General features: G+C 43.9%; 1 protein-coding gene across 1 annotated transcript in view; it reads right to left on the reverse strand.

The window, feature by feature from the left end:
• Positions 1-26,563, reverse strand: part of lrrc7 (leucine rich repeat containing 7) — a 331,365-nt gene that overhangs the window by 93,929 nt on the left and 210,873 nt on the right. The window contains exons 16-18 of the mRNA XM_078561876.1: positions 23,905-24,029; positions 15,725-15,925; positions 1,834-1,945 (exon numbers count right to left, since the gene is read on the reverse strand). Of these exons, the coding sequence (XP_078418002.1) occupies positions 1,834-1,945; positions 15,725-15,925; positions 23,905-24,029 (438 nt within the window). The remainder of the gene's footprint in view (positions 1-1,833; positions 1,946-15,724; positions 15,926-23,904; positions 24,030-26,563) is intronic.

The raw sequence follows: 26,563 nt of genomic DNA on the forward strand, positions 1-26,563 counted from the left end.
GGGAAGAAGCTCCATGCAGTTAAAGTGCTGCTGTTAGCTCTGAGGAGCTGGATGGAGCTCAGTGAGATCCTGGGAGCCTTTTGGTAGCTCCATGCAGTTGGGGCCCAGAAGAAGACCTGGGAGTCATTTGCTGGTTCTGTGTTGCTGAGAGAGTTTAGGCTCAGAAGAAGCCATGGGAGCCATTGATAGCTTGGTGCAGCTGAGAGTCAGGGGCTCAAGAAAGCCTACGTGACTGGGTGTGTTCAACAGCTGGGAGAAGAGGCTCCAGGCAGCAGAGGCTGTGGTTAGCAGTCTCCAGGCAGTTAGGGCTCTGGAGAACTTCTGAGGAGCTGAGAATGCGGTGGAAGCTCACTGGTCCCATGCCGGAAGGGACTAGAGCTGAGAAGAATCCCTGCGGGCCATTTATAACTTGGTGCAGCTGGGAGACTGGAGTTCAGAAAAACCCAAGCAGAGAGACCACCAGGGAAAGAACCAGCAGGAGGAGACAACTGGTAGTAGCCACCAGGGAGAGAAACCACTGAGGAGAGGAGCAAAGAAAGAGGCTCTAAATAGTAAAGGTTTGATAGGCTCCAAGTGGTGAGGGTTTGGGTGAAGCCCTGGAGAGCTAAAAAAGCAGCGGAAGTTTGCTGACTCCGTTCTGCAGCCTGATGGGGCAAAGATAGCCCCGTGGAGCACTGGCATTCTGCTCAGCATGGCCAAAGAGCTGAAGTTGTGCCTGTGAGTTGGTGCTGGAGTGCAAACTTGGGAATCCAGGAGAACGTAGTCTCGAGAGACGAGACTGAAACCCTGGGAGATGAGTAGTCATTGAAGCAGTCCAAGTCGGAGTGGCTTTTGAAGGAATGCAGAGGCTAGATATTCAAAAGTGGAGACTTGACCTCCCTCATGAGCGAGACAGAGTTTTAATGAGATTGTGTAATTCACAGTGGATACTGCGAATGTCTGGGTGAGTTGCTGAGAAATCCATGGGATCTGTCTTGGTCACATCTGCCATTTATAATGCAGTGTAGTGTGTTCAACCACAGTTTGCCTGTCACTTCACATGTACCTCATGTTAATTATGAATGCTAGAGTGTAAGATAGATATTGTAAATTGTTATGCTTATCTGACTTTGTAAAGTTTATTTTGTTTGTTTAAAATTGGGTAATCGTGTGGCTTTATTTTCTTAGTAAGTACATGAGGTCTCAAACTTTGTTACTTTAAACAAAACGTTACTAAGCCTAACTGGATCGTAGCAAAATTTGGGGCTCTGGTCCAGGATCATAACAGCTTCTTTACTGAAACCATATGGGTCTGTAATTTACTGTGGCAGCAGTGTTGGTAACTAATGCTATAATTTAGTGACAAATTGACACCATAATGTGCTGGGGGTCTGATTAAAATACACCACAGCAGCATCATTCTATAATAATCTAAGTCGCAGTGGCAATCAAAGTAGTGTTAATTCTGCAAATTTGGGATTCTCATTGATTTGGTTGGTGGGGTGGAGCTGTTATAACTATGATTGTAAGGGACTCTGTAGCAGTGCGAAAGCCCCAGCAAATTATGGCATGGCCTAAGTAATGGCATAAGTCACTCGTCACAATTTCCTGGAATTTCTGCACCATAATAATGATGTATGCCATAGATGTACCATTACCAAAGCAAAATTTTCAGCAAATTCTGGTCCCATGAGAAATTTGTAGAATGGATATTAAGCACTGGTGTTTCCTACCCTTCCTGCCCACAGAGAAAACAATTGCACCGCATCCACTCCCCCATCCCTTTTCATTATGAGGTTTTCACTAATGCAATACCCTGGTATCCTCTTGGCTTTTACTGAATTGACACTGTACCTTTCTTTTCTTTACCCAACAAGACAACTTTGGGTTTGAATAATGGAGTTTCGGTAAGAGTAGGCCGCAGTTCTCCCATTCTCAGATCATTTGGCGAGTCTCCTAAGGATCTCTGTAGAAGAGAGAAAAGCAAACCTTTCAAGAAAACAAATAAGGGCAATATATAAAAGAAACATCTTACCTGCAACACAGGCATTACAATGACAAGAGGAAGACTTTTCTTGCAATAAGACCTTCTACCAGCAATTCATTCTTCAATAACTTGTAAATTTTATAAATATTTTTTCCACTATATTTCCTCCATTCATTCCTGAAGGTGCTTCTGACTCAGGTTGAACCAAAATAGCGAGTATTAGAAGGAATTATGACCATTAGTGGTTTCATCTGAAGAATTGTTACTGCTGACAAAATCAGGTGTGAAATTAGTTGAGTAGCGAGGCTGGCCTCCTGAAGCCGCTGTTGGAGGGCCTGAAGAACTTTCAAGTTTGGGATGCAGCCAGCGAACTGCAGACACCAAATCTGCCAGATCCTGGGAGGGGGAGCCAATCCTAGAGAAGGTTAAACAGGATGGCAGTGGGCCACAACATTTGTGTGCAACTAAAAGGGGAGCTCTGGAGGTTTCTGAACCCAGAAGAATAAAACATAAACATTTTGGGACGCTTTTCTGCAGAGATCCAGGATCACTGGTAAGGCTGATGCATGGCAACACTCTGCTTATCTGCACTTCAAAATGCAATTGGCCTCCTTTAACAGCACAGGATAAACTTGGATATTTAAATAGCCTCCTGCTTGAAGCAGACAAACGTATTGTCATCCATTTACAAACATGCCTGAGATGGCACCCCGAGTCCTGCCAATTTTCAACTGCCAGCTATCTATTTTGTAGTCAAAAAATGGGCGGGTTGCAGTTGAAAATCACCTCCAAAATGCCAAAGGCCTTAACCTCGCAGCAGTTGAACAGCGGTCAGATATAGAAACTGTGAGTGTTTCTTCTCCCATTCTCCTACCCTCTTCCTAGAGATTCTTAGGATGACAGCAGCACCCAGTACTAATCTGACTGAGGTCAGCAGAGATTGGAAATCAAAATTGGAACCTCTGCTCTGTATGGACTGTGCCTTTTTCATCAAAAATCTGTTACAAATCAATGAAGCTGCACTTTATTCATTGGCCTAAATTTTCAGCTCAGTGGGCGGGTGCGGTCAGCGGGCCTGGGAGCAGTTGGTAAACGGACCGCCGGCCGCGATCAGCTGCGATTTCACGCCGGCTGGCCAATTAACACTGAAAAGCTCAGCGCTGCCGGTATGGGGGCGGGGGGAGGGTGAGCGATGACGTTTCAGCGGGTTTCACAATGAGAGAAAACTTCCTGAGGGCAGAGAGCTGACTCAGGGCACTACACCCGAAAACCATGAAATAGAGGTTTGAAAAATCAGGAAAAAAATGTCCAAGCATCACAATCAGTCATCTGAACATATACATGACAAAAATGTTGTCCATAGATTTTTATTTTTATTTAATTTAATAACGGAAACCTCATCCACCCTTGGATTAAGTTTCATGAAAAATGCAAAGTCCGCCCGGCCGATTCGTCCATCCGCTTAACGTAAAGTTGGACGGACCATGAAAATTCAGAGACAGATGGGCTTAATTGTCCTCTTAATTGTTGGCGGGCGTGCTTCTGACTTTTGCGCACGCCCGCCGAGCAAGATATCGTGCTAATGCGGGATGACATTGGGATGCTCACCCAACGCCGTCTCGCGTGATTTTACGCCCGAATGGGTCGGGCACGCGCCCACCCGTGGGATGTAAAATTCTGCCCAATGATTATTCAAATGATATTTTTTTCATTTTTCAGCAGTTCCTTTATTTTGGCACAATGGAACTGTGTGACTTAAAGATTTTAGCCTGGACTTCCACCATGTCATTATGCTATTGGAATGACTTGCCTTCTGGTCACCTAATTACTTTTGGTGCATTCCCTAACTTCTATGAGGCAGTCCACCTTGAAGTGCTAGGGAGGTGTATGGAAATGCAGGAAGCCCTGTTTCTTTTTAATTATAAAATTTAACATCAATTATAATTGATAACACTGAGGATTGCCTCCATCATGTTGTGTGGCACTACCACCGTGCTAAATGGGATAGGTTTAGAACAAATCTAGCAGCTTAAAACAGGGCATCCATGAGGTGCTTTGGCCCATCAGCAGCAGCAGAATTGTATTATAATTATAAGTTTAAAGTTTAGCGGGGAGGCAGTGGCATAGTACTAATATCACTGGACTAGTGATCCAGGTGCACTGGTTCAAATCCCACTATGGTAAAATTTAAATTCAATCAATAAATCTGGAATTAAAAGCTAGTTTCAGTAATAGTGACCATGAAACCATCATTGATTGTTGTAAAAACCCATCTGGTTCACTAATGCCCTTCAGGGAAGGAAATCTGCCATCCTTACTTGATATTGCCTATATGTGACTCCAGACCAACAGCAATGTGGTTGACTATTAAATGGCCTAGCAAGCTACTCAAACCACTACAAAGTCAAAAAAGAATGAAACTGTAAGTGCCACCCAGCATTGACCTGTGGACCAGAAATCACAATAGCACACCCAGACATGTCAAATCTGCAAAATCCTCTTTACCAAAATCTGGGGGCTTTTGGCCAAAATTGAAAGAGCTGTCCCACAGATCTTACAATGTCCCAGCCATCACCCACACCACCATTATCATCTCTGGGTATGTCCTGTCCCACTGGCAGGACACACCAATCAAGTGTGGCGACAAAATGGTATAAAGTTGGGAGCGAGTTGCCCTCGAAGTTCTCAACATTGACTTCAGATCTCATGAAGTCTCATGGCATCAGGTCAATCATGGGCAAGGAAATCTACAGCTGATTACCTACTAATATCCCACCTCAGCTGATGAATCAGTACTTCTACATGTTGAACACCAAGTGGAAGACATATTGAGAGTGCCAAGGGCACTGAATGAACTCTGGTTGGGGGACTTCAATGTTCGTCACAAAGAGTGGCTTAGTAGCACCACTGCTGACCACGCTGGCCGAGTCCTAAACAGGGCCTGCAGAAGGTGGTGGGGGAACCAATAAGAGGGAAAAACCTACTTGACCTTGCCTTGCAAATCTACCTATCGCAGGTGCATCTGTCCATGATAGTATTGGTAGGACTGACCACCGCACAGTCCTTGTGGAGACGAAATCCTGTCTTCACACTGAGAATACCCTCCATCATGTTGTGTGGCACTACCACTGTGCTAAATGCGATAGATTTAGAACAGATCTAACAGCTCAAAACAGGGCATCCATTAAGGGCTTTGGCCCATCAACAGCAGCAGAACTGGATTCAACCACAATCTGTAACCTCATGGCCTAGCATATCCCCCACTCTATCATAAAGATCAAGCCAAGAATCAACCCTGGTTCAATGAAAAGTTCAGGAGGGCATGCCAGGAGCAACACCAGGCATACCTAAAGATGAGGTATCAACCTGATGTAGCTACAACACAGAATTACTTGCATACCCAACAGTGAAAGCAGCATGTGATAGAACAGATCTATGCAATCCCACAACCAACAGATCAGATCTAAGCTCTGCAGTCCTGCCATATCCAGTCAACTCGCTGGAGCAGAAGGCTCCACAAATATCCCCATCCTCAATGGTAAGGGAGCCCAGCACATCTGTGCAAAAGACAAGGCTGAACTATTTGCAACCATCTTCAGACAGACTTCAAGTCTGTCAGACATCCAGAGTGGATGGTCCATCTTGGCCTCCTCCTGAGGTCCCCAGCATCACAGTCTTCAGCTAATTCTATTCACTCCACATGAGATCAAGAAACAGCTGAAGGCTGAGTCGGGAGTTGAAAAGGAGCGCGAGAGGAGCCGGGAGTTGAACAGGAGCGTGAGAGGAGTCAGGAGTTGAAGAGAAGCGCGAGAGGAGTCAGGAGTTGAAGAGAAGTGCGAGAGGAGTCGGGAGTTGAAGAGGAGCGCGAGAGGAGTCGAGAGTTGAAGAGGAGCGCGGGAGGAGTCGGGAATTGAAAAGGAGCATGAGAGGAGTCGGGAGTTGAAGGGAAGCTGGGAGAGTAGGGCTGATTGAGGGAGTTCGGTGAGGAGGGAATGAGGTGATCCTTTGAGTACCATGAGTACAGCCGGGTAAGCATTTACTACTTTTATTGCTTATAGTTTTTAAGGTCTTATTTTGTGGTTCATCGTTTGTAGGGGCTATATTCTGTAACAACGAGGAGCAGGGAAGAATGGCCCGAGAGTAATTGATATTAAGTATCTTCCAAAAGGTTTAATTAAATTTAAAGGGTTAAGTCATGGCAGGAGAGCTCAAAGCCATGATGTGCTCCTCCTGCTCTATGTGGGAAGCCGGGCACATTTCCAGTGCCCGGGGCCAGCATGTGTGCGGGAAGTGTCTCCAGCTGCAGCTCCTGGAAGTCGGGGTTTTGGAGCTGGAGCAGCAGCTGGGGACACTGTGGAGCATCCGCAAGGCGGAGAGTATCGTGGATAGCACATATAGAGAGGTGGTCACACCGCAGGCTAAGAGTCCACAGGCAGGAAGGGAATGGGTGAGCACCAGGCAAAGCAAGAGGACTAGGCAGGCAGTGCAGAAATCTCCTGTGCCTATTCCCCTGCAAAACAGATATACCGCTTTGGATACTGTTGGGAGGAATGGCCTCTCAGGAGAAAGCAGCAACAGCCAAATTCGTTGCACCGCGGTTGGCTCCGCTGCACAGGGGAGGAGTAAAAAGTGTGGGAATGCATTAGTTATAGGGGATTCAATTGTAAGGGGAATAGATAGGCGTTTCTGTGGCCGCAAACGAGACTCCAGGATGGTATGTTGCCCCCCTGGTGCTAGGGTCAAGGATGTCTCAGAATGGCTAGAGGACATTCTGAAGGGGGAAGGTGAACAGCCAGTGGTCGTGGTACACATTGGTACCAACGACATGGGTAAAAAAAGGGATGAGGTACTAAAAGCAGAATATAGGGAGTTAGGAAGTAAGTTGAAAAGTAGGACCTCAAAGGTAGTGATCTCAGGATTACTACCAGTGCCATGTGTCAGTCAGAGTAGAAATAGCAGGATATATTGGATGAATACATGGCTGAAGAGATGGTGTGAAGGGGAGGGTTTCAGATTCCTGGACATTGGGGCTGGTTCCGGGGGAGGTGGGACCAGTACAAACTGGACGGATTACACCTGGGCAGGACCGGGACTGATGTCCTTGGGGGGAACATTTGCTAGAGTGGTTGGGGAGGGTTTAAACTAAAATGGCAGGGGGACGGGAACCTATGCAAAGAGTCAGAGGAGGGGGAATCAAAGACAAGAACAAAAGCGAAATAAGAAAAGTGATAGCCAGAGAAATCAAGGGCAAGAATCAAACAGGGCCTCAGTGAAAAATAGTGGGAATGGGACAAGTAATGTTAAAAAGACAAGCCTTAAGGCTTTGTGCCTTAACGCGAGGAGCATTCGCAATAAAGTGGATGAATGAACCGTGCAAATAGATGTAAACAGGTATGATATAGTCGGGATTACAAAGGCATGGCTGCAGGGTGACCAGGGATGGGAACTGAACATCCAGGGGTATTCAGTATTTAGGAAGGACAAACAAAAAGGAAAAGGTGGTGGAGTTGCATTGCTGGTTAAAGAGGAAATTAACGCAATAGTGAGGAAAGATATTAGCTCCGACGAGTGGAATCTGTATGGGCAGAACTGAGAGACACTAAGGGGCAAAAAACGTTAGTGGGGGTTGTACATAGACCCCTAAACTGTAGTGGTGATGTTGGGAATGGCATTAAGCAGAAAATTAGAGATGCATGCAATAAAAGGACATCTGTAATTATGGGTGACTTTAATATGAATACAGATTGAGCAAATCAAATTAGTAACAATACCATAGAGGAGGAATTCCTGGAGTGTATACGGGATGTTTTTCTGGACCTATACATTGAGGAACCAACAAGAGAACAGGCCCTCCTCGACTGGGTATTGTGTAATGAGAAAGGAATAATTGGCAATCTAGTTGTGCAAGGCCCCTTGGGGATGAGCGACCATAATATGATAGAATTCTTCATCAAGATAGAGAGTGACGTAGTTGATTCTGAGACTTGGGTCCTGAATCTTAATAAAGGAAACTACAATGGTATGAGGCACGAATTGGCTATGATGGATTGGGAAACGTTACTTAAAGGAATGATGGTGGATAGGTAAAGCAAACATTCAAAGAGCGCATGGGTGAACTGCAACAATTGTTTATTCTTGTCTGGTGCAAAAGTAAAACAGGAAAGGTGGCCAAATCATGGCTTACAAGGGAAATTAGAGATACTATTAGATGCAAGGAAGAGGCATACAAATTGGCCAGAAAAAACAACAGACCTGAGGATTAGGAGCAGTTTAGAATTCAGCAAAGGAGGACCAAGGGATTGATTAAGAAGGGGAAAATAGAGTACGAGAGTAAGCTTGCAGGGAACATAAAAAACTGACTGTAAAAGTTTCTATAGGTATGTGAAGAGACAAAGATTGGTGAAGACAAAGTAGGTCCCTTACAGTCAGAAACAGGGGAATTTATATTGGGGAACAAAGAAATGGCTGACCAACTAAATACATACTTTGGTTCTGTGTTCACATCACAAAGGAGGACACTAATAACATACCAGAAATGTTGGGGAACACAGGGTTTAGTGAGAGGGAGGAACTGAAAGAAATCAGTATTAGTAGGGAAATGGTGTTGGGGAAATTGAGGGGATTGAAGGCCGATAAATCCCTGGGGCCTGATAATCTACATCCCAGAGTACTTAAGGAAGTGGCCCTAGAAATAGTGGATGCATTGGTGGTCATCTTCCGAGATTGTATAGACTCTGGAACAGTTCCTATAGATTGGAGGGTAGGTAATGTAACCCCACTATTTAAAAAGGGAGGCAGAGAGAAAACAGGGAATTATAGACCAGTCAGCCTGATGTCGGTAGTGGGGAAAATTCTAGAGTCCATTATAAAAGATTTAATAGCTGAGCACATGGGAAACAGTGGCAGAATCGGACAGAATCAGCATGGATTTATGAAAGGGAAATCATGCTTGGCAAATCTACTGGAATTTTTCGAGGATGTAACTACTAGAGTTGATGAGGGGGAGCCAGTGGATGTGGTTTATTTGGACTTTCAGAAGGCTTTCGACAAAGTCCCACATAAGAGATTGGCGTGTAAAATTAAAGCGCATGGGATTTAGGGTAGTGTATTGAGATGGATAGAAAACTGGTTGCCAGACAGGAAACAAAGAGTAGGAATAAATGGGTCTTTTTCCAAATGGCAGGCAGTGACTAGTGGGGTACCGCAGGGATCGGTGCTAGGACCCTAGTTATTCACAATATATATTAATGATTTAGATGAGGGAATTAAATGTAATATCTCCAAATTTGCAGATGACACAAAGCTGGTTGGGAGGGTGAGCTGCGAGGAGGATGCAGAGATGCTTCATTGTAATTTGGACAAGCTGAGTGAGTGGGCAAATGCATGGCAGATGCAGTATAATGTGGATAAGTGTGAGGTTATTCATTTTGGTAGCAAAAACAGGAAGGCAGATTATTATCTGAATGGTTATAAATTGAGAGAGGGGAATGTGCAACGAGACCTGGATGTCCTTGTACACCAGTCGCTGAAGGTAAGCATGCAGGTGCAGCAGGCGGTAAAGAAGGCAAATGGTATATTGGCCTTCACAGCCAGAGGATTCGAGTACAGGAACAGGGATGTCTTGCTGCAATTGTACAGGGCCTTGGTGAGACCACACCTGGAATATTGTGTGCAGTTTTGGTCTCCTTATCTGAGGAAGGATGTACTTGCTATAGGGGGAGTGCAATGAAGGTTTACCCGACTGATTCCTGGGATAGCAGGACTGACATATGAGGAGAGATTGAGTCGATTAGGATTACATTCGCTGGAGTTCAGAAGAATGAGGGGGGATCTCATAGAAACCTATAAAATTCTAACAGGACTAGGCAGGGTAGATGCAGGAAGGATGTTCCCGATGGTGGGGGAGTCCAGAACCAGGGGTCACAGTCTGAGGATATGGGATAGACCATTTAGGACTGAGATGAGGAGAAATTTCTTCACCCAGAGAGTGGTGAGCCTGTGGAATTTGTTACCACAGAAAGTAGTTGAGACCAAAACATTGTATGTTTTCAAGAAGGAGTTAGATATAACTCTTGGGGTGAAAGGGATCAAAGGGTACGGGGAGAAAGCGGAAGCAGGCTATTGAGTTGGATGATCAGCCATGATCATAATGAATGGCGGAGCAGTCTCGAAGGGTCGAATGGCCTACTCCTGCTCCTAGTTTCTATGTTTCTATACTGCAAAGACAATGGACCCTGACAACATTCCAGCAGTGGTACTGAAGGCTTGTGCTCCAGAACTTGCTCCGCCCCTAGCCAAGCTGTTCCAGTACAGCTACAACACTGGTATCTAAAAGGCAACATGGAAAAATGTCCACATATGTCCTGTCCACCAAAAGCAGGACAAATTCAATCCGACCAATTGCTGCCCCATAAGTCTACCCTCAATCATTAGCAAAGTGATGGAAGATGTCATCAACAGTGCTATCAAGCAGCACTACTCAGAAATAACCTGTTTACTGATGCTCAGTTTGGGTTCTGCCAGGGTTGCTCAGGTCCAGAGCACATTACAACCTCAGTCCAAACTTGCACAAAAGAGCTGAACTCATGAGGTGAGGTGAAGTGACTGCTCCTGAAATCAAGACAGCATTTGACCGAATGTGGCATCAAGAAACCCTGGCAAAAAATGAAGTCAATGGGAATCAGACGGAAAACTCTCCACGGGTTGGAGTCATACCTTGAAGTTAATCATCTCAGTCTCAGGACGTTGCTGCAGGAATTCCTCAGGGTAGTGTCCTAGGCCCAACCATCTTCAGCTGCTTCATTAATGACCTTCCCTCTATCATAAGGTCAGAAGAGGGGATGTTTGCTGATGATTGCGCAAAGTCCAGTATCATTTGTGACTCCTCAGATACTGAAGCAGTCCATGTCCAAATGCAGCATACCTGGACAATATCCAGACTTGGGCTGACAAGTAGCAAGTAACATTCGTGCCATACAAGTGTTAGGCAAAGACCATTTCCATCAAGACAGAATCTAAATATTTCTCATTGACATTACCATTGCTGAATCCCCCACAATCAACACTTTGCGGGCTCACAATTGACCAGAAACTGAACTGGACTAGCCATATTAATACTGTGGCTACAAGGACAGGTCAGAGGCTGGAAATTCTGCGGCAAGTAACTCACCGCCTGACTCCTCAAAGTCTGTCCGTCATCTACAAGGCACAGTCAGGAGTGTAATGGAATATTCTCCACTTGCCTGGATGAGTGCAGCTCCAGCAAAAGTTAAAAAGCTCAACATCATCCAGAACAAAGCAGCCAGTTGATTGGCACCCCATCCACAAACATTCACTCCCTCCACCACCAACACACAGTGGCAGCAGTGTGTAACATCTACAAGATGCATTGCAGCAAATTAACAATGGTCTTTTGACAGCAACTTCTAACCCACGACCTCTACCACCTTGAAGTTAAGGGTAGCAGATGCATGGGAACACCACCACCTGCAAGTTCCCCTCCAAGCCACACACCATCCTGACTTGGAAATATATCGCCATTCCTTCACTGTCACTGGGTCAAAATCCTGGAATTCCATTCCTAATAGCACTGTGGGTGTACCTACACCACATGGACTGCAGCAGTTCAAGAATGTGGCTCACCACTACTTTCTCAAGGGCAATTAGGGATGGTCAACAATGCTGGCCAAGCCAGTGATGCCCACATTCTGTGAAAGGCTAAAAGAAAATTCAGGGGAGATGCTCCTAAACTCCCTGGAAATCACCACAAGTTGGCATTTCGAATTACTGTTGTCAATAAGCCTTTTATTGAATGGTTTTTAATTGCCCTTTGGAATAAAATTAATTAAATCGAGCTTGTTGTTAATGAGAGGAAAAGAGTTTTACAACATGTAGATGGAAAATGATCATTCTCAACTGGCCCCAGAAAGTAGTTTTCAATAAAACAGAGCAAAAATCCCAGAAGATTTTTTTGTTGTAGATTAAGAATGTATCAAAGAGTCAGTCATCCATCTTCTTGGGGTATTGGGGCTGTCTTGGCCACATACTATTCTAAAAAATAAATCTTATGTCATCAATCTTTCTAAAAGAAAGACTTGCAGTTAGATAGCACCTTTCGTGAGCTCAGGGCCTCCCAAAGCACTTCATAGCCAATTAAGTACTTTTGTTTGAAGTGCAGTCATTATTGTAATGTAGGAAAATTCAGAATTATACACTAATATTTTTTGGGTAGATAATTTGCAGGAATTCTCTGATGGCCCACTGTACATTTGGCAGAAGATCATTGGAAACAGTGTACAGTAAAGTTTAGGCCATGAGGTCTTTGCTGAGTTTTGGTTGAAGGTACAGCAGAAGTACATACGAACATACAACACAGGAGCAGAGGAAGATCATTCGGTTCCTCGAGCCTGCTCTGCCATTCAATAAGATTATGGTTGATCTGTTTGTGTTTTGAATTCCACATTCCCATCCACCCCTGATAACCTTTGATTCCCTTGCCTAACAAGAACCTATCTACCTCCACCTTAAAAATATTCAATGAACAGCCTCCACCGCTTTTTGATGCAGAGAGTTCCAAAGTCGCACAATCCTCTGAGAGAAAATATTTCTCCTCATCTCTGACCTAAAAGGGCGAGCCCTAATTTTAAAACTGTCTCCTAGTTCCAGACTCATCCACAGGAGGGAACATCCTTTCCACATCCACCTTGTCAAGACTGTTCAGGATCTTACATACTTCAATCAAGTTTGGAACAATTCTTACAGAAATTCCAGGTGTTCACCTCTAATATAAATGAAGCATTGTTACAAACCAATGTCCCATTGCACTACGTAATTATTTGTTATGGCATATCACAGATGAATATTCAGAGGCATTTTGTAGTTGACTGTGTTAAGCTTGAGGTAGCATGCTTGTAAGAACATAGAAAAAGGAGTAGGCCATTTGGCCCCTCAAGCCTGTTCTACCATTCAGTGAGATCAAGGGAGAATGTCAGGTTTGAAATTAAAAAATGACCAGCAACAGCATTTGTAGAAGTAAGTTTCAAACCTCCGACACACTAGGCATGCAGATGTGTTTTCTAGCTTTATTTGTGAATGGTCTGACTCTAATTTTTTGATTATGTTCCCTAGTCATAGATTTTCAAACCAGCAAAAATAGTTTCTCTCTATGTACCTTATCAGATCCTCTTAACAACTTGAAAACTTTGGTCAAATCAACCACTAATCTTCTAAATTTCAGGGAATATAATCCTAGTTTATCTAACCTCCCCTTGTAATTTAACCCTTCATGTTCAGGTATCATTCTGGTAAATCTACGCTGACTCCCTTCAATGCCAAAATAACCCTCCTAATGTGTGGTGCCTAGAACTGAACACAGTACTCCAAGTGTGGTCCACCCAGGGCTTTTTATTGCTGCAGAATGACTTCTACCCCCTTGCATTCTAGTTCTCTGGATGTAGAGGCTAAATTTGATAGCTCCTGAAAACAGGTACAGGGGTTGTGATGTACGAATAACCAGCACCTGTTAATGTCAACTTCATGCTGCCTGCTGTTTTAAATTACTTCACTTTCTAGCTAGCATTAACCATGCTGTTGATTGGTTGGACATTTGATTAGGAGGCCAATATTATGAATATTGTGAGTGCTTAGCACCAGTTAAAGTTAGCCTGCACCTCATAAAGGGAAGGTGCATTGCGGCTGGTAATAGGTGCTAGCAGTTATGCAGGACGTGAATTCAACCTGTGAAACATTGAAAAATGGCACAACGACTGGGATTATCATTTAAGATTGTGATAAGGGGAAACTTATTCGCTTAGAGGGTTGTGAATCTTTAGAATTCTCTACCCCTGAATGATGTAGAAGATCAGCCATTGAGTATATTCAAGTCTGAGATGGATAGATATTTAGACCATGGGGGAATATGGGGATTAGGTGGGAAAATGAAGTTGAGGTCAAAGATTAGCCATAATTTTACTGAATGGCAGAGCACGCTTGAGGGGCTGAATGGTCCACTCCTGCTTGGAGGCTGCACTGGAGGCCTTGATGGAGGAGATGAAAAAAAAGGAGATGACCTCCAATAGCTGCAGCACTGCAAGAAGCTCAGTGACCTCATGAGTGGTCAAAGTCAGTGGATCCATCTTCAAATGCCATAGGCTACCAACTGATTGACTAGCCTTGGACACGGCTCAATTCAGCATATTTTCATCACTCATCTGCTGACAATCTTTATCAATCTGCTGACAATCTTTATCAATCAGGACTTCATAGCTGCTTCATATAATGCTTTGTCACACCCTCATGCAGTTAGCACTGCTGCAAGCCTCGCACCCACCTCATATCCTGCACATATTGCCAACTACTCAACCATGAAAGCTACATCACACAAACAGATTGCATAACACTCACTGACACACTTGCTCTCTTTTGCAGGACAAGGTGGCACAGAACCCAGCAACCCAGTAGCCACATTTTGATTTGCTGTGATGTGTCAAATGCAACTGGCACAGCAAACTGCCAGAGAATGAAGGCATTGTAACTGCTGCCAAGATACCCAACATTTAACTCCACAATTCTCTGCCTATGGTCATAGAGCAGCTAGATATTGAGGGAGTAGAATTGCTTTTGGTTCGAAATAGGGAAGAGCTAACATGTGGCATTTGCAAAATGAAGCATCTGCACTCAATGACACTCTACCATTGGGAAGCCTGCAATCCTAGTGAAGCCATGTACTCACTCTGCCTACTGCTCTCCGACGGAATTGAATATGGTTAGTGCTCAATGATTAGAGAGCATCAGTGACCACCCTTGTACAACTGTGGGAATGGCAAACTGCATGCTATTGCATGTATCTCCAGCTTGGAAGGAACCAGACACTTAAAAGTTCATCATCACAGTTGCCTTTGCAGTCACTGGTCTTTGCCTTGCTTTGAGGTTGGAGTTGTGGCCTCAGCAGGTGGCAGATCTCAGTGAGGACATCCTTATTGAAGCATGGGCATTGCACATTGTTCCTCACCGATGTTCAGGTAAGGGAATTGCCTCCTGATCACTCTGGGTATTATGGCCTCCTGCTGAAAGGCTTTCTCCCACTCCTCCTCCATCTTCCAGTAGCTTGTGCTGCTCTGGCTACCCATTGTTCATTTTCCAATTATTATTTATTTCAAGGGAAGTTAATCTGGGAACAAATGGCTGTGGTGAAGCCTTGAAGCCAGCAAAAACTCAATCGACACCTGCCTTCCCTTTCCCTGTAGAGGTTTGGAAAGTTAAACAAATACAAAAAGCATTGCAGAATTGAAGCAACAGGCAGAAGAATTCAACCAGCAGCTAACCTGAAAGTAGTTACTCATTTCTTTAAATAGCACCAGTAGGGTTTCTCCCTGTTGCTGCTGAACATGTGTTCAGCTATGCAAAGTGAAGAGAGGGAGTTAGCTGGAGTGTTGAGCTCCAAAATAGTACCGCTGGTGTAAAATCAGAGTTGCATGCTGATTGACATCATGATCTGTCAACTCTGCATATTTCCGGTGGCCATTAACTGTGTGGGCGTTAACAGTCTACCAATATGACATTTAGCACGACTCACCCCAAAAGACAACTACCGTACCCAAACAATGGGTGCTACTGATCCCAATTTTATACCAATAAAGTCCATTCCACTCCATGCATTCTTATGATGGCTGAGAAGGTAACAATGTGAAGGACAAATGGACAATAAAACCTGTAAGGTAAAGTTAAGTTGAAACAACTTTTGCCAATTTCCTCAGATACCTCCAGTGTAACTTCCTTTGCTGATACAGGCCACTTATGTTCGTATTTTTCTTTTGCAGAATGTTCTATATTCGTGGCACCTGTTGAAGTTTCATCAGATCCTTCTTGACCATGTTTTCCTACCAAATGCTGAACAGACTTCACCATATTTTTCAAGTCTTCTGGATAAGGGGTAGGATAGCGCTTTAGATTTATTTCAACCTGAAATTGAAACAAAATACAAAAAATAGATGTAATTGTCTTTGAATTTCTTTACTCTATAATGTGACAGATGATCACCGTAGCCATAAATCCAACAATGACTGTCAACTATCTTCATTGCACAGCCTCTAGATGACAGCAATCATAACATGTTAGAATTTCATGTTCAGTTTGAAAAGGAGAAGTGTGAGTCTAAGACTAGTGTTCTAATGCTGAATAAAGGTAATTATAAGGGTATGAAAGCAGACCTGGCTAAAGTGAATTGGGAAACTAGGTTAAACGATAAGACAGGATGCAGTGGCAGACTTTTAAGGAGATATTTAATAACTCTCAACAAAGATTTATCCAGTGAGAACGAAAGACTCTTTGAGAAGGATGCATCATCCATGGCTGAATAATGAAGTTTAGGATAGTGCGAACATGCAAATATACAAATTAGGAGCAGGAGTGGGCCACTTGGCTCTTCGAGCCTGCCCTGCCATTCAAAAGATCATGGCTGATCTGATTGTAACCTCAACTCCACATTCCCACCTACCCCAATAACCTTTCACTCCCTTGCTTATCAAGAACCTATCTCCTCTGCCTTAAAAATATTCAAAGGCTCTGCTTCCACCGCCTTTTGAGGAAGACAGTTCCAAAGACTCACAGCCATTCGAAGAAAACATTTCTCCTAATCTCTGTCCTAAATGGACGACCCCTTACTTTTAAAAAGTGGCCCCTAGTACTAGATTCTCCGACAAGAGGAAACATCCTCTCCACATCAACCCTGTCAAGACCCCTCAGAATCTCATATGTTTCAATAAAATCACCTCTTACTCTTCTAAACTCCAGCAGACACAAGCGTAGCCTGTCCAACCTTTCCTCATAAGACAACCTGCCTAATCCAGATATTAATTTAGTGAACCTTCTCTGAACTGCTTCTAATGCATTTACATTCTTCCTTAAATAATGAGACTAATACTGTACACAGTACTCCAGATGTGGTCTCACCAATGCCCTGTATAACTGACGGATAACCTCACTACTTTTGTATTAAATTCTCCTTTCAATAAATGATAACATTGTATTAGCTTTCCTAATGGCAAACATTGTAGAAATCTGCAAATAATAGTGGTAGGTCAGAAGATTGGTCAAATTTTAAGAACCAGCAAAGAATGGCTAAAAATAAATAAACAGGGAGAAAGAAGTGTATGAGACACTGCTAGCTAGTAATATAAAAGCAGATAGTAAAAATTTCTACAAGTATTTAAATTGGAAAAGAGTAACTAAAGCTAGTGTTGGTCCTCTCGAGAGTGAGTCTGAGAAATTGACAATGGATAGCAAGGAAATGGCACAGGCATTGAACAGGTTTTTTGTGTCTGTCTTCACTGTAGAAGACTTAGAAAACTTACCAAAAATACTTGAAAATCAAGAGGTGAATGGGAGGGAGGAACTTAAAACAATCACCATCACTAGGGAAAAGGTGCTGGGGAAACTATTAGGCCTAAAGGCTGTTAAGTCCCCAGGCCACATAGCCTGCATTCTAGGGTCTTAAAAGAAGTGGCTGCCGAGATAAAAGGTGCATTGGCTACAATCTTGCAAAATTCCTTAGGTTCTGTAAGGGTCCCAGTGGATTAGAAAATAGCTAATGTAACACCTTTATTCAAGAAAGGAGGGAGACTGAAGGCAGGTAACTACAGGCCAGTTAGCCCAACATCTGTCATAGGGAAATTGCTAGAATCCATTATCAAGGTGGTTATAGCAGGAAACTTAGAAAGTCATAATTTGATCAGACAGTGTCAACATGGGTTTGTGAAAGGGAAATTGCGTTTAACTAATTTATTAGAGTTTTTTGAGGGAGTAACATGCAAGGTAGCTGTGTTGTACCTGGATTTCCAGAAGGCATTTGATATGGTGCCACATCAAAGGTTCCACACAAATAAGAGCTCATGGTGTAGAGGTTAACATATGAGCATGGATGAAGGGCTGGTTAGCTAACAGGAAGCAGAGAATAGGGTTAAATGGATCTTTGTCAGGTTGGCAAGCTGTAACTGGTGGAGTGCCACAGGGATCAGTGCTGGGGCCTCAACTATTTACAATCTACATCAATGATTTGGATGAAGGGACCAAATGTATAGTAGCTAAATTTGCAGATGACACCAAGATAGGTAGGAAAGTAAGTTGTCAAGAGGAGGTAGAAGGTCTGCAAAGGGATATATATGGACAGCTTAAGTGAGTGGGCAAAAAATTGGCAGATGGAGTATAGTATGGGAAAATATGAACTTGTTCACTGGCAGGAAGAATAGAAAAGCAGTATACTATTTAGATGGAGAGAGACTGCAGAACCCGGTGGTACAGAGGGATCAGGGTGTCCTGGTGCATGAATCATGAAAGGTTAGAATGCAGGTACAGCAAGTGATGAGGAAGGTGAATGGAATATTGGAATTTATTGCAAGGAAAATGGAATATAAAAATAAGGAAGTTTTACTGGAGCTGTACAGGGTGAGATCACATCTGGAGTATTGTGTAGAGTTTTGGTCTCCTTATTTGAAAAAAAGATATAATTATTTTAGAAGCAGTTCAGAGGAGGTTCGCTCATCACATTCCTGGGATGAGGAGCTTATCTTATGAAGAAAGGTTGAACAGGTTGGGCCTATACATATTGGATTTTCGAAAAATAAGAGGTTATCTTATTGAAACATATAAGATTCTGAGGGGATTTGATAGGGTAAATACCAGGAGGATGTGGGAGAGACTAGAACTGGGGACATAGTTTAAGAATAAGAGGTTTAAGACAGAGATGAGGAGAATTTTTTTTCTCTCAAAGGTCATTAGTATGTGGAATTCTCTTCCCCAGAAAGCAGTGGAGGCTGGGTCATTGAATTTATTAAAGGCGGAGTTAGACAGATTTTTGAAAGTTAAGGAGTCAAGGGTTATGGGGGAAGATGACGAAGTGGGGTTCAAACCACAACCAGATCAGCCATGATTTATTGAATACAGAGCAGGCACGGAGGGATAAATGGCCTACTCCTGTTCCTAAGTCTTATGTTCCTATGTAATTCCCTCAGAACTCAAAAACGTTGGCAAATCCCACATTCCAAAAAAAGGATTTGATAAAGAACAAACATATAACTGCCACTGAACAATTATAGTTCAACATCTTGTCTGAGAAGTGCAATGGCTATTGTTTTAATCCCCATGGAGACCAATAATTTTTAAAAAGATGTTTCAATTTCCAATGATTGACTGGAAGGATCACACAAGATTTCAAATGGTAAAACTCTTACTGCAATAAACAAACTAAAAGCAACATTGTTTAAGCACTATTCAGTCAGGAACTTATACTCTTAACTATAGAAAAGATCCCCCCTTTAACTTTTAAATGGGCCTAAAATCCCCTCTTATGTTTATACTTTTATTCTGTCTGTTAAATGAACACTTCATTCTCCAGGAACCAGTGCAAAGCTATTCTCAGCTTCCGATGGTTTGCTTCCTTTTTCTTTTCCAGCCAGATAACTTCTAACCCCTGAAGTGACTTTCGCAATGAGGAAGTGGTAGGCAACGTCAAATCAAGAAAATTTGAGCTCAAGTGGTTTCACGGGTGAACACTGTCACTGTATTAGCAGCAAATATATTCACTCTCGCTAAATAATGTATACTGTTGTCATTATATAGGCTTCACGAGACCTTCGCCCCCTCATCCCCTCCATACTAGAGTTAAGCTGCACGCAGTCAGACCACGAGTGATTCTGGACGCAGAGGTGACTGAGGCTTCGTGCAAGCACTCTCCCTCGCACGCGGAGCTTTCATCCATCACACTCATCCAATGCCCCGAGCACTTTCAAAGCTGCCAGTTGGGTTTCTCTTTCAGTTGTCCAGTTGAGCTGACCTGCATCTTTGCCCACCCACCCACTGATTGCAGTCCCATGCAGCACCTGTGCCCATCCAGCATGAGACTCTGTTCACTTTCAATTTAGCAAGGATGGCAGTGTCAGATTTCTGATGAGCACCCCACCATTTCCCCTCCCCAAGTCACCCACGTCTTTTCCCCCATAATAATAGACCCCTCTGGCATAACCTTCGATCTCCCCACTATCACCTTCCAGCCCGAACCCTTCGCATTCCAGGATGTCCAGGTGAAAATGCACGTTCCCTACCTTCTGAAGAACCCCACCCCTGTCCACATTGAACTCCCCGACCTCCTCCTTCCCACCCCCAGGGTCTGTGTTTGCCTCCATGTCTCCACCAATCCTCCTCACCGCCCCTTCTACCGTTACCGGCGCATCCTCACCCTCCCACCCTACCGGCTCCCTCTCCCCCCTGTCACTCTAACCATCCCCCCTACCATTCCATCCCCCTCAGTGTGCTCCCTAGGAGGCAATCATTGAATCCACAAACACCTCCCTTGCATGTTCACCTGGACATTCCACCCCCCACCTTATACCTTACTCCCCCTTTAATCCTTCCTCCGCCCTCCCCCGAAACTCCCTCCTCCCCCCAGACATCTTCCCTCCTCGGAACTCCCTCCCTTACACCTTCCTCCACTCTTACACCCACCTCCCCACTTGCACCATTCTCCCCGTTACACCTTCCCTCCCATCCCTCCCATCTTCACCTCCCCCGATACCTCCTTGATACCTTCATTCCTCCTCCTATCTTCACCCCCGACACTTTTGCCCACCTTGCATCTTCACCCCCCTTGACACCTTCGCCCCTCCCCCATCTTCACCCCACCCACTCAAGACCTTTCTCTCCTACTCACACCTAAATCTTCTTCTTCCCCACATCCCCCCCACATTCACCCTAACCTTACCAGCCCATGGCAAAGTCCATAAAGTTTAGAAGCAGGGCCGAAGCATTGGTGAGGTCCATGAAGATCCGAAGCCTCAGCAAAGAGGAAGCTGTTGCAAGGAAACCTCCCACCTTCCCAGAGCTGCTTTGCAGCAGAGCCATGTGCTTGAGGATCCACCCAGCATGCAATGCATGTGCCCCTCCAGGGTTCAGTAGCTGTAGGCTTCCAGTACCTTCTTCTCTTCGGATGTCCACAATCTGAGCAAGGCCATAAAGTTAAGTCCTGACTTCTGCACTTCAAGCTTGTCCAGATGTGTTCTGGACTGGAGTGTTTACCCACTGGCGTATAAGAGAATCAGGCGTGGGGGGAGCGGTTCCGGTCAGGCCTTCATTTGCATCTCATTAGCAGGATGCAAATCGGTTTCACGCCGTTCTCTAGCGGGGTTCCCGATCCACCATGGTGAGCAACATCGGAAGATCCTGCTCATAATTCATGCTGGCATGAAACTGATTTTTGGGCCTCCCGCCGAATTCTATCCCCCACCCCCTCTTACCTGCCATTGATCCCACAGGCGGGGGCATGGGAGAATTTCGGTCTAGCAGTCTATCCACTGTCAGCACAGCTGCTCTGGTCATTGCTTACAGTTGTGAATATCTCACACCTTCTTCCCAGTAAGACAACCTGGGCCCCTTTAACGTTTAATAACCAAGCCACCCAAGCTTGTTGTCATGCAGAATTCAGAACAGGTCACATGAACCCCTTCATTTTACCCCAAATTAAAGAAACAGTTCCAAAACATGACAATCTTACAAACTTCATATTTGTAACACACCGTCATAACATATTAAATGATAAATGGGCACCAGTCTATGTATTAATTGCTTCATTATTTTCAGGGAAATTATCAACACTTATAATAAAACGTTTGTCTTTTTAACATTTTAATTAAACAACTTTTTCTGCAGCAAGTATCAATGTAAATAATTCTGCATAATTTTGCATGAAAACATTTTTATTTGAGAAGTCACCAGCTCATTTTAAAAGAACCCCTATCAGAACTGCCAAATAATACCAAGCATCCACAGAGGAAACATTTTATCATCTGGTATACATTTAGCAGTCTTCAAGGCAATTGGTAAGAGTTTGGAAGAAGTGCTGGGCATTAATGGGTTGGCCACTGCTGAGGCTATGGCCAGCATTAGGGTTTCAAATGTTTAGTTTAAGGTAGCATTTATTTTTGCATTATGGCCATACAGACACTGTGATGGTCAGTAAAATTGAGAAGGTAAGAAATGGTACTGTCAGTTAATGGGGAATTGAAGTTGTCATCATATTTGGATGAGTTCTTCATGAACAGCCCAGACAGAAAAGGGCTGTCTTTGTTGCCTTCACTATTCCTCTTCCACCAACTCCTGAACTCTTATTTCTCCTGACCTGCTGGCTAAGGCTGCACCTTCATGATGGCGAGGTTGTGCTGCTTGCAGCAGATCATGAGAAATCTTGATACCTGCTCTGACAAGTATTGCAGGGCTCCTCCAGAGTGGTCCCAACAGTGGAAGCATTGTTCCAGCATCCCAATGGTCTCCTCCATCACATTTTGTGTAGCAGCATGCTTTCATTGTATGCATGCTACACATGGGTATGGGTTGCGCACCTAAGTCTTTGGCCATGTGGTCAGCATATAGCCCTTTAGTTCAGAAGCCACCATTTGGCTTGCTGTGGTGGTTCAAATGAGCTGGCAAGCTGGACAGCTGCAGAATGACAGCAACATGATTGCTGCAAAGATACTGGGCATTGACCTGCACGATTCTCTGTGTGTGGTCACACACCAACTGGACATTGAGGAAATGAAATTCCTTTCAGTTCTGGTACAGGACAGAGTTGACATGCAACATCCACAAAGAGACATATGTGCAGTCAATGGCACCCTGCATCATGGGAAGCCTACCAGCTTAGTGAAGCCATGAACTTGTTCCACCTGCTTCCCTCTGGCAAGAGTGAATGAAATATAATTAGCTCCCAATGTATGGAGTGCCTCAGTGGCCTCCCTCAATCAACAGTGGATGGCAAATGGCAAGATGTTGTAAATATTTCCAGCTCCAGCCTGGAAGCAGCCAGACACAGGGAATGTTATTGGCACAGTCACCTTTACAGCCACTAGCAACGAGGTCCTTGCACTCCTTTGAAGTTGTAGTTGTGGCTGCAGCAGGTGGAACATTACAATGAGGATGTCCTTAAGAAAGCAGATACATCACACGCATTATTCCTCGCTGAGGGTCATATAGGAGAATTGCTCCTTGAGCACTCTGGGTGGATATGCTTATGATGACTGTCACTTTAGGATCAGTTCAACTGAGTAGGGATCATGTGATTTGTTCAACCAATGTGTGGCTCGTGCAGGGGAATAAATTCTAGGGAGGGGTTTCCTAGGAAAAGATGACTGTATGAGGGGCTGGCTGGATGCAAGCAGCCACAGAAGCTCACTTGTAAATAAAGTTAGTTTTCTCAGACTAAGAAGCCCCGCAGAGCATGTTTCTACAATGCTGTCCTGCCGACAGCCCTCCTCCCCCTCCTCCCTCGTCTAGCAGATTGTCTTGCTCTATGTGCCCTCTGTTCATTCTCCAAGTCTTTCTGTATTCCATGGGGAAAGGCTACCAGTTAACACCTGTCAGTGAACAATTAGTTTGTGCAGAAGCCTAGAAGTCAGCAAAAATTCCTTTAGTACCTGCCATACTGGTCTCTATAGACTTTTGCAACTTTAAACAACTATAGAAAGCACAAAACAATTGTGGAATCAAAGCAGCAGCCAGAAAAAACAACAAGCATCTAACTTGTAAGCAGTTGATGACCTCTTTAAATAATGCTGGTGAAGGGCCCTTTCCTACTGCAGCTGTGCATGGTTAAACGAGGGTGTCAGCTGGAATATTAAGCTTCAAAATGGCACCACTGATGTCAAATCAGCATTGTGCGCTGGTTGGTGCCATGATCTGCTGCTTTACATACTTCTGGTGACCAATCACCTTGCATGTGTGAATGGCCTCACCAATAAGACATCCAGCACAGCTCACCCGAAAAGTGTGTGCATGCACCATTTTTATCCCTTAACAGCACTTGCAGTGGCCAAACAATGGGTACTACCAATCCCAATATCATACTGTTTGATTATGACAACATTTGTAACATATTGTAATATGCAGTTAGCAACAACCTTAACTTTCCCAGAATCTTCCTCTTCTTCCTTCTTCTCTTCAAACTCAAAGGCGACCTGCATGCGTTGTTGTCTTTGTTCTTCCCACAAAGTTGGGTTGAAGCTATCACTGTCAGAAGGGAAATCTACTGGAAATACACACAAAAAAAATGTTCTGCTATACCATCATAAAAATTGCATAACATAAAGTCCTAAAGCAAAGTGAATTTTTTTCTCATAATTTTTATCCTTTGCTTACTTCCTCTGCTGAAGACATTGGCTCTGGGGGAGATCCACTCAGGTAATGTTCCTTTTGTGGCTAATTACTAAGGATGGAATATGACACTGGATGATAGCAGGGACGAGAGTTTCTGCCGGTATGGGGCAAAGTGGTGCTAGCGTTTCATCCTAAAGCCTTTACCACTGAACCTGGTGGGGTTAATGCTGGAGTGTATCAGCATATGCAATCTCAGAGTGCCTGCTAGGATCACAATCTGCAATTTTGGTGGCTCTATTTCTAGGGCTGCTACCATAAGACATGATCAGGTCGTGACTGCATTGTTACTTCTGCATCATCTTTGAAACATGGGATGAAAACTTTTTTTTTGCTAGAGAGGTTCTTTTCTAAAAAAAAAAAAATCCGCTCCAAACTCCCCCCATTTTCTACTAAAGGTGCTGATTCATGTTGGTGTTTCACTCTACAGGTATTGGTAGTCAACAGGTGTTGGCACTCAACCCAGCAGTTATTCTTTACATTTTAGCCTAAAAGTATCAGCAACTATTTTAGCAAGGAAGGACGTCACCTAAATTCAGTTCTGTCATCACCTGGCATCTATCCACCTGTAATTTCCATCAGAGGGTCAGTGGGAAATGTCCAGTAGGAACCCTAGCTTCTTTTTGGTAATGTTTTAGTTAACTTATTAATTCTTGAGAATTAAACTTAAAGTCACAGGGCTCCAAGAACAGAATGTGATTGGATAAAAACGTGGTTTGGAAACAGTTAACTTGTGAGATTATCGGATTAGATGGAAGGGTGGCTGGAGGATGTGTGAATTGAAGCCATGTAGAAATTCAGGCTTTGACCCCATTATTTCTAAATTTACCTTGTTAATGAAACCAACTCTGAACTTCTCAAAATTGCTCTAAATTAAGAGTAGTAAAATATAGGCCCTGAAAATCAATGTTGTTTTTGAAGTAATGTACAATCAGAACATGCAACTTTTAGGCAGCATAATGTCTCCAAAACAATTTATGCAGTTTTTCTGCCCCAAATACCCTCCCCCCACTCGAGTTATCTTGTGCTTTTTGGTCCTTCTGTGATCCAACAGAGCATCCCCGAATCAGCAGATTTACACACGATAAAAAGGGGACCAGTGGTGCTGCAGTTCTGAATTTCCTGCTTTTACACTCATGGTGCACTTGAGGCAAGCTAACCTGGAGTTCACTCAAATTAAGACCCTGGAAATTTTGAGGGTTTTTCTGTGGGCTCAGGGGAAGCAGGAGGGCTCAGCGCAAGAACTGACTAATTTCCTTCTCTCCTGACCATCAATCTGCACCAAGGCACCTGTTTAGTGCCCAACAGCTCACTGACAGCATTTATATGAAGTCTAAAGAAGAATTTAGCTCAGGCCTCAGGTCAGCATGGACTGACGAGCAGAGCAGTCGCTTTGCCAAGTATTATTCAAATGGTGAAAAGCTAGGGACAGTGGAAATCCAAAGAGATTTAGGGGTCCATATGTACACAGATCACTAAAATGTAGTTTTCAGGTGCAAAAAATAATCAAAACAGCTAATGGAATGTTAGCTTTTATAACTAGAGGGTGGAGATTTTGTGGCACAATAAGTAACTCCCTGCCTCTGAGCCAGAAGCTGTGGGTTCAAGTCCCACACCAGTACTTGTTGGCCAAGGAAGGTGTATTCATAATACAGCCAAACAAGTTGAGTATCAACTTGTGAGTCCTTCTAACTTACGCCAATGGCAGGCAGTAAGAGCAGGAGAGATTCCTGCTCAGCCATATCATGGAAAGAAATTGGAGCCTTGACCATCACTATCCATAGCTCCAGGACACAACATGCATGTAAAAGTATATGTTGCCACAGAAACTCCTTTGGGGACCACTTGGCTCAGTTGGCTAGGTGGCCAATGTAGATCAGATTGGTGCCAACAGCACAGGATTCAATCCTCGTTCTGGCTGGGGTGGATTTGGAACCTGCTTCCTTGCCCTGGAGATCACAGTGCTGTGTGTTGGACCTGCCCTTGGACAGAGAAGAAGAAGAAAATAACTAGAGGAATAGAATATAAGGGAGAAGGAAGCTTTGCTGCAGCAATATAAAGCTGTGATTAGATCACATCTGGAGTAACACGTACAATTCAGGGCATTCCACCTTAGAAAGGATATATTGGCCTTGGAAGGTGTGCAACACAGATTCACCAGAATGGTACCAGGGGTCTAAGAGTTCGATTATGAAGAGAGATTACATAAACTAGGTTTGTATTCTCTGGAATCTAGAAGGTTAAAGAATGATTTTATTGAGGGTTTTAGGATTTTGAAAATAATTGATAGGGTAGATGGAGAAAAGCATATTCCACTGGTGGGGATTCTAGGACAAGGGGACATAACCTTAAAAGTAGTGCCTGGCCAGTCAGCAGAGAAGTCAGGAAATACTTATTCATGCAATG

Source organism: Cetorhinus maximus, chromosome 17, assembly GCF_964194155.1.
Source record: "Cetorhinus maximus chromosome 17, sCetMax3.hap1.1, whole genome shotgun sequence".
NCBI classification, from domain to species: domain Eukaryota; kingdom Metazoa; phylum Chordata; class Chondrichthyes; order Lamniformes; family Cetorhinidae; genus Cetorhinus; species Cetorhinus maximus.